The 8366-nt window shown below is 46.2% G+C and overlaps 1 protein-coding gene across 1 annotated transcript in view; it reads left to right on the top strand.

Moving 5' to 3' along the window:
• The window catches only part of ABCG29 (pleiotropic drug resistance 1), an 8816-nt gene extending 802 nt beyond the window's left edge, over nt 1-8014 (top strand). The window contains exons 2-21 of the mRNA XM_078575778.1: nt 147-356; nt 430-514; nt 601-760; nt 839-915; nt 1110-1163; nt 1243-1333; nt 1411-1712; nt 1972-2253; nt 2372-2959; nt 4508-4658; nt 4745-4840; nt 4945-5090; nt 5420-5752; nt 5863-6153; nt 6232-6315; nt 6398-6531; nt 6675-6902; nt 6973-7144; nt 7247-7501; nt 7626-8014. Of these exons, the coding sequence (XP_078431904.1) occupies nt 147-356; nt 430-514; nt 601-760; nt 839-915; nt 1110-1163; nt 1243-1333; nt 1411-1712; nt 1972-2253; nt 2372-2959; nt 4508-4658; nt 4745-4840; nt 4945-5090; nt 5420-5752; nt 5863-6153; nt 6232-6315; nt 6398-6531; nt 6675-6902; nt 6973-7144; nt 7247-7501; nt 7626-7895 (4009 nt within the window). The 3' untranslated portion in view covers nt 7896-8014. The remainder of the gene's footprint in view (nt 1-146; nt 357-429; nt 515-600; nt 761-838; nt 916-1109; nt 1164-1242; nt 1334-1410; nt 1713-1971; nt 2254-2371; nt 2960-4507; nt 4659-4744; nt 4841-4944; nt 5091-5419; nt 5753-5862; nt 6154-6231; nt 6316-6397; nt 6532-6674; nt 6903-6972; nt 7145-7246; nt 7502-7625) is intronic.
• The last annotated feature ends 352 nt before the right edge of the window (nt 8015-8366 follow it).

The raw sequence follows: 8366 nt of genomic DNA, 5'->3' as shown, positions 1-8366 counted from the left end.
ATAATCTAAACTAATACATAATAAATTTTCTGGTTTCCCACACGTCTTGAACTAGTTTTTCTCCCGTTTTCCAAGATAATCAGATATTGGCTTTGAATTTTTTCCGCGGTCAGACGTTAATGGATATTTCCTTTGGCGAAATTCAGGGTGGGGGTTGTGCTTCCAACCGTGGAAGTGAGGTTTCAGGGCCTGACCGTGGAGGCAGAGTGCCAGATCGGCACAAGAGCACTACCCACTCTGGCCAACTCGGCGCTTAACCTGGTCGAGTCGGCGCTGAACGTCTTCGGCATCAAAACCAGCAAGATGAAGAAGCTCACCATCCTCCGCAACACCTCTGGCATCATAAAACCATCGAGGTAAAGAAAGCTAGAAGCAATTTCATGCAATTTGCGCCTGCTCTGCCGGGCCCTAAAATTCTATCTTCTCTAGGATGACGCTTCTTCTTGGGCCACCCTCTTCTGGGAAGACGACTCTCCTTCTTACTCTGGCTGGGCGGCAGGATCCGAGTCTCAAAGTGGGTGACTTTGATTCATACCTTGTCTTCTAGTTTTTGTCTCGCAGCCTTTTGTTGACCTGATTCTCGATGGCGTTTCCACGCAGGTATCTGGAAAGGTAACTTACAACGGCCACAAGCTCAGCGAGTTTGTCCCGCAGAAGACGGCTGCTTACATCAGTCAAAACGACGTCCACGTTGGGGAGATGACCGTAGGAGAGACGCTCGATTTCTCCGCGAGATGCCAAGGAATCGGCCCCAGATACCGTAAATCTCCTAGTCAATCTTCCCTTCTGTTCATTGTATCTTCGTTTTAAAGCACTTCCATAATCAAAACCTATGTAGAGCTTCTGAACGAGCTGGCGAGGCGAGAGAAAGAAGCGGGTATCCTTCCCGAGGCCGAGGTCGATCTCTTCATGAAGGTAACTATTCATCTAATTCCGACCCACAAAGTAGAAGAAAACGGAATTATCAGAATGTTTGTTCTATTATACTGCATCATATTCATGAGAAGAGAAAAGATCTACGAGTAGCATTATAAAGTACGAGATAGGAGGCGTGAATTTTTTAGAATATTTCAATATGTTCCCGGGCTTCATGGATCCTACCTTCTCAGGCCACCTCCATGCCGAGTATGGAGAGCAGCCTCCAGACGGATTATACTCTTCGGGTACGCATGATCCCACGATCTTTCTTTCTCGGGCTATGATGATTATGATAATGATGTTAATGATGATGATGATTGGCAGATTTTGGGGCTGGATATCTGCCGGGACACGCTTGTGGGAGACGCAATGAACAGAGGAGTATCAGGGGGCCAGAAGAAGAGGGTGACGACAGGTCTGTGAAGGCATGGTTTATTGACGTCGATCGGATCATAGTAAACTGAAAGTTGGCTGTTGGGCTTGGTGGTGCAGGAGAGATGTTAGTAGGGCCATGCAGAACGCTATTCATGGACGAGATATCCACGGGGCTGGACAGTTCGACGACGTACCAGATCGTGAAGTGCCTGCAGAAGATCGCGCACTTGGGGGAGGCCACCATTCTCATGTCGTTGCTGCAACCGGCGCCGGAGACGTTCGAGCTCTTCGACGACCTCATTCTTCTTTCAGAGGGCCAGATCGTGTACCAGGGTCCCCGTGAGTTCGTGCTCGAGTTCTTTGAGAGCTGCGGCTTCGTCTGCCCCGAACGCAAGGGCGCTGCCGACTTCCTTCAGGAGGTAAGTGACGAATACTTGACATTTAATCCGTTTTCACTATCTTAAATTATCCTATCAGTTTAATTAGGACAGACTTAGGCGTAAACCTCACGCAAGATTACATGTCTTAATCCCGAACTGGTCACAAGTGAATACTAATTAGTATTTCTATTTTGGAATTAAAAACTCAACAGTATGACTTCGGAGAGAGGACCTCACTGAAGATGATTCGGCTGTCTAAAATGATTGGTTGAATAATGGTGGATGACTCGTGTTTCAGGTGACGTCCAGAAAGGATCAAGAGCAATACTGGTCGGACAAGAGGAAACCTTACCGATATGTGTCCGTCGGAGAATTCGCCTCCATGTTTGAGAGGTTCCATGTCGGCCTACGCCTGAAAGATGATCTCTCAAAGCCCTACGATAAGCAGCTCAGCCACCCCGCTGCACTGGTTTTCTCCAAGAAAGCAGTTCCCTATCGGGAGCTTCTCGAGGCCTCCTTCGCCAAAGAATGGCTTCTTATCAAGAGGAACTCCTTCGTTTACGTTTTCAAGACTGTCCAGGTGAGGACGACCCTGACTTATACTCGTCACTAACTAACCTATAGAATTCCCTAGTTGCTTGCCCTTGCATTTCTTTTATCAATGGCTATCATAGTTAACAAATCTGTGGTGAATGCAGATGGTCATTGTGGCTTTGATTACGTCGACAGTTTTCCTTAGAACGAGGATGCACACAAGAAATCAGGCAGACGGGTCGTACTTCATAGGCGCGTTGTTATTCGCCATGGTTCATAACCTGTTCAACGGATTCGCTGAGTTGGCCATCACATTGCAGAGGCTGCCAGTTCTGTACAAGCACAGAGACCTGCTCTTCTACCCTACATGGACGTTTACTCTCCCCAACTTCATTCTCCGCATCCCCATCTCCATCTTGGAAACGTTTGTTTGGATCATCATCACTTACTACACCATCGGCTTTGCCCCTGAAGCCAGCAGATTCTTTAAGCAGTTTCTCTTGATCTTCCTCGTCCAGCAAACGGCAGCGGGCCTTTTTCGCCTAGTCGCTGGAGTATGCCGCTCTGAAACGATGGCTAATACCGGTGGTTCTCTTATACTTCTCATCGTGTTTATCCTCGGTGGCTTTATCATCCGACGAGGCTTGATTCCGAGCTGGTGGATATGGGGTTACTGGGTTTCCCCTCTCACCTACGCCTTCAATGCCTTTGCTGTCAACGAAATGCTGGCCCCTCGCTGGATGAATCAACTGGTACTCTCTCTCTCCCTCTCTCTCTCCTCTTCTCTCCCTCTCTCTCTTCTTCTCTCCCTATGTCTCTCTCATCTTCTCTCTCTCTGTCTCTCTTTTCTTCTCTCTCTCTGTGTCTCTCTCTTCTTCTCTCTCTCTCTCCCTCTCTCTCTTCTTCTCTCTCTCTCTCCCTCTCTCTCATCTTCTCTCTCTCTCCCTCTCTCTCTTCTTCTCTCTCTCTCCCTCTCTCTCTTCTTCTCTCTCTATGTCTCTCTCATCTTCTCTCTCTCTGTCTCTCTCTCCCTCTCTCTCTTCTCTCCCTCTCTCTCTCATCTTCTCTCTCTCTCTGTCTCTCTCTCCCTCTCTCTCATCTTCTCTCTCTCTCTGTCTCTCTCTCCCTCTCTCTCTTCTCTCCCTCTCTCTCATCTTCTCTCTCTCTCTGTCTCTCTCTCTCTCTCATCTTCTCTCTCTCTCTGTCTCTCTCTCCTCTCTCTCTCTCCCTCTCTCTCTCTCTGTCTCTCTCTCCCTCTCTCTCTTCTCTCCCTCTCTCTCTTCTCTCCCTCTCTCTCATCTTCTCTCTCTCTCTGTCTCTCTCTCCCTCTCTCTCTTCTCTCCCTCCCTCTCTTCTTCTCTCTCTCTCTGCCTCTCTCTCCCTTCTTCCCTTCTCTCCCTCTCTCTCTCCTTCTCTCTCTCTCTCTCTCTCTCTCCCCCCCCCCCTCCTCTCCCCCTCTCTCTCTCTCTGTCTCTCTCTCCCTCTCTCTCTTCTCTCCCTCTCTCTCCTCTTCTCTCTCTCTCTGTCTCTCTCTCCCTCTCTCTCTTCTCTCCCTCTCTCTCTTCTTCTCTCTCTGTCTCTCTCTTATTCTCTCTCTCTGTCTCTCTCTCCCTCTCTCTCTTCTCTCTTCTTCTCTCATCTTCTCTCTCTCTCTGTCTCTCTCCCGCTCTCTCTTCTTCTCTCCCTCTCTCTCTTCTTCTCTCTCTGTCTCTCTCTCCCTCTCTCTCTTCTCTCTCCCTCTCTCTCTTCTTCTCTCTCTGTCTCTCTCTTCTTCTCTCTCTGTCTCTCTCTTATTCTCTCTCTCCCTCTCTCTCTTCTTCTCTCTCTGTCTCTCTCTTCTTCTCTCTCTCTGTCTCTCTCTTCTTCTCTCTCTCTGTCTCTCTCTTCTTCTCTCTTTATGTCTCTCTCTTCTTCTCTCTCTCTGTCTCTCTCTTTTTCTCTCTCTCTCCCTCTCTCTCTCTCCATCTCTCTCTCTTCTTCTCTCTTCTTCTCTCTTCTTCCCTCTATCTGTGTCTATCCATCTTTATTTTCTCTCTCTATCTATCTCTCTCTATCTATCGACCCATCCATCAAGCCATCCATCTATTTATATATCTTACTAACTATTTATCGGTCTATGTATCTCTCTATATATCTATCTATCTTAATCTTCTCTCTCATTCTCTCTCTCTATCTATCTATCTATCTATCTACAAATCTACCTATCTATCAATCCCCATCCATCCATCCATCCATCCATCTATCCATATATCCATCTATATATCTGTATATCTATATCTGAAATCGATGGATGACTGTAGACGGAAGGGAATCGACCGCTGGGCATGGCGGTGCTAGAAAGCTTCGATGTTTACGCAAAGAACTATTGGTACTGGATTGGGGCGGCGGCGCTACTGGGTTTCGCCATCTTCTTTAATGTTCTATTCAATCTATCGCTCAAGTATCTCAGCCGTAAGTGCCCCACCCAATGCCCCCGGTGCTCAATCCACCCCACCATACATACAAATTGCTAAATTTAAACCTTTTCTCATGAACAGCACTGGGCAAGATGCAAGCCGTCATATCGGACGAAACAGCCGATGAAATGGAATCCCGTCAGACGGATCCAACAGCAGGGCGAGGGCTGAAGATGGGTATGATTATCTCCTCCGCTGACATAAATGTGAAGGATCACGTAAATAATTTTCAAGCATGCGTACAATCAGAGAAGCTTACGAAAGGATTGATTTCTTCTCAGGGGAGACGAATATCAGGCGCACGAACAGCCTAACAAACGATCCGGTGAAGGAAAATGGTGCGGCTCCCAAGCGAGGAATGGTTCTGCCTTTTACTCCCCTGGCCATGTCCTTTGACGAAGTCAGCTACTTCGTCGACATGCCTCCGGTGAGTGACCTGCTCTTTTATTATCTTTTTTGTGCAACTCTGAATGTGAAGCACGTCTTCATTTCTTAATGGTGCCGAATATTTGAAATTTGACGAACCCTTTGGTTTATTCCTTCTCATTTTATTCTTTCGTAATAATTGAGATAAGTGAATTGTTTACCTGAAGAATAAAGGTCGATTTTTTATTTTACTGATCAGAAAAAGAATGTCGCTTATTTTCTGGTAGACACAAAAATGTTCCTCGTACTCTCATTTGTAAGATTATTTTTATCCATGATAAATTTGATATGGATAGAATGGTGTCCCTGAGGTTGGTCTATTTTGAACAGGAAATGAAGGAACAAGGGGTGACAGAGGATAGACTTCAACTATTGAGGGGGGTGACGGGCGCCTTCCGCCCTGGCGTGCTGACTGCCCTAATGGGGGTGAGTGGCGCAGGGAAGACAACCCTAATGGATGTTCTTGCAGGGAGGAAGACTGGTGGCTACATAGAGGGTGACATAAGAATATCAGGTTACCCTAAAGTCCAGTCCACCTTCGCGAGAATCTCGGGTTACTGTGAGCAGACAGATATCCACTCTCCCCAGGTCACTGTGAGGGAATCTTTGATCTACTCAGCCTTTCTTCGCCTCCCCAAGGAAGTCAGCAAAGAAGATAAACTGGTACGTTAACCACGAAAAAATAATAAAATAAAATTAATATTGAAGAAACACCATCCGAAGAAAATGAGCTCTGTTGTGGCTTGACCATCCTTTCTTCTTTCCATCTTCAGAGGTTTGTTGATGAGGTTATGGATCTAGTGGAGCTTCATAATCTCAAAGACGGCTTAGTGGGTCTTCCTGGAATCACTGGTTTGTCGACTGAGCAAAGGAAAAGGTTGACCATTGCTGTGGAGCTGGTTGCCAATCCTTCGATCATCTTCATGGATGAACCTACATCTGGGCTTGATGCACGGGCTGCGGCCATCGTTATGAGGACTGTGAGGAATACAGTGAACACCGGAAGAACAGTTGTCTGCACAATTCACCAACCCAGCATCGATATCTTTGAAGCATTCGATGAGGTAAGTTTTAAGCTTCAACGTTTTCACAGTACAGGAGGTTGTATCACTCTTGTTCTGACCTCTGACTTCTTACCATAGCTACTATTAATGAAACGAGGAGGGCAAGTGATATACGCAGGGCCTCTAGGCCAGCACTCCCGCAAAGTGATTGAGTATTTCGAGGTATGCGGAAAGATTTTTTTGGCGTACAAATTTTCTTTCTTTTTTTTCTATTGTCGACTGAGGGCTAAAAACATACGTTCAGGCGATTCCTGGTGTCGCCAAAATCCAAGATAAGTACAACCCTGCGACGTGGATGTTGGAGGCAAGCTCAATTGCGACTGAAGTACGGCTCGGAACCGACTTTGCTGAACAATACAAGAATTCAGATCTTCATCGGTAAGTAAAACAGAATGAAGTTTCCGTTCTTTTTTAATATTTGTCGCAAGAATGATTTGAATGTCTGCCTTAAAACAAGCCTATGAGTTTAAAAGACCCCTGAATTAATCGATTCTATGGGTTTGTTTGTTTTATAACAATAGGCGGAACAAAGAACTGGTGAAGGAGCTGAGTACGCCACCCCTTGGTTCAAATGACCTCTGGTTTTCCTCCGAATACTCCCAGCCCATTTGGGGCCAGTTCAAGTCATGCCTATGGAAACAATGGTGGACTTATTGGAGGAGCCCAGAGTACAATCTTGCGCGGTTCCTCTTCACGCTTGCCTGTGCTCTAATGATCGGCACCATATTTTGGAAAATTGGTCAGAAGAGGTCAGCTACTTTCTGTCATAATATTTCACAGTTAACCGTTCATCATGTGCTCATACTTCATCATTTGCAGGAGCAATGCCACTGATCTTCTCACAATCATCGGAGGCATGTATGCAGCAGTAATGTTCGTGGGCATTAACAATTGCTCCAGCATACAACCTATTGTGGCGATCGAAAGGACTGTGTTCTACCGTGAGAGGGCTGCTGGGATGTACTCTGCTTTACCCTATGCGATTGCGCAGGTAAAGACAAAGGTTTCATTTTTGTTATTATTAAGGAAACACAAAATAATTTTTTTTTCTCATGATACTTGAAATATTATTAATGATCTCGATTTGGTTCAGGTGGTGCTGGAAATTCCCTATGTATTCCTCCAGACGACATACTACACGGTCATCGTCTACGCCATGCTGAGTTTTCAGTGGACGGCGAAGAAATTCCTCTGGTTCTTCTTCGTCAACTTCATCTCGTTCCTCTACTTTACCTTCTACGGAATGATGACCGTTGCGATCTCTCCAAATCACCAAGTGGCCGCGATATTCGCCGCGACTTTCTATTCATTGTTCAACCTCTTCTCCGGCTTCTTCATCCCGAGACCCGTAAGTTCGGCCTTTCTTTTTCTGTTATTTCTTCCTCTCATTTTTTCACTTTCTGTGATTCTTCTCCGTTCCGTCTCCTTAGATTATAATTCATACAGACTTACGTACAATCATGTGTTCACAGAGAATACCCAAATGGTGGGTCTGGTACTACTGGATATGCCCTGTCGCATGGACTGTCTACGGTTTGATTGCTTCGCAATTTGGAGACGTCGAGGACTTGATCAACGTTCCAGGGGTCGGCTCGCAGGCGATCAACGCTTACATTAAACAACACTTTGGATTTGACCATGACTTCCTTGGAGCGGTAGCAGCTGTTCTGGTAGTCTTTGCCGCCTTCTTTGCATTCATGTATGCGCTTTGCATCAGGATGTTGAACTTCCAGAACAGATAGTCATGCAAACCGCGGAGCCTCTTCACTCAGGATCTTCCTGATAATTTTGTCATCCGTGTCCATTGTAAATGTAATTTTTCCATAGGCTTGAATATAAGACGGTAGTAATTATCAAAGTTTGAGGAAAGCCTTCTGCATGGCAAATGCCAGACAGTTACTGTTGCATATGTATCAGTCACCTCATCGCGGGAAGAGGGAAGGGAGGAGGGGAGGGAGTAGAGGGGCTTGACCTAAATAAAGGGTTTGAGAGCCCTATTAAGTGGCCTATTTAAATGGGGTATACTCCTAGGCAAACCCTTAGGGCGGACTATCTCCCTCTCTTCCCTCTCTACCTTGGTTTGTCTTCTGGATTATCCCTTGGTGGCCACTCCATTGTTGTAGGAGTTCAAGGAGTAGGCTCTCTCTTTTGCAGCATAAAACAAGAGTACGTCCAGCACTGCGGACTCCGAGGATGGTTTATTGTATATCTCT

This window comes from Wolffia australiana, chromosome 5 (genome assembly GCF_029677425.1).
Source record: "Wolffia australiana isolate 7733 chromosome 5, ASM2967742v1".
Taxonomy (NCBI): Eukaryota; Viridiplantae; Streptophyta; class Magnoliopsida; order Alismatales; family Araceae; genus Wolffia; species Wolffia australiana.
The sequence above is the reverse complement of the archived record's forward strand: the minus strand, read 5'-3'. Positions and strand labels throughout refer to the sequence as shown.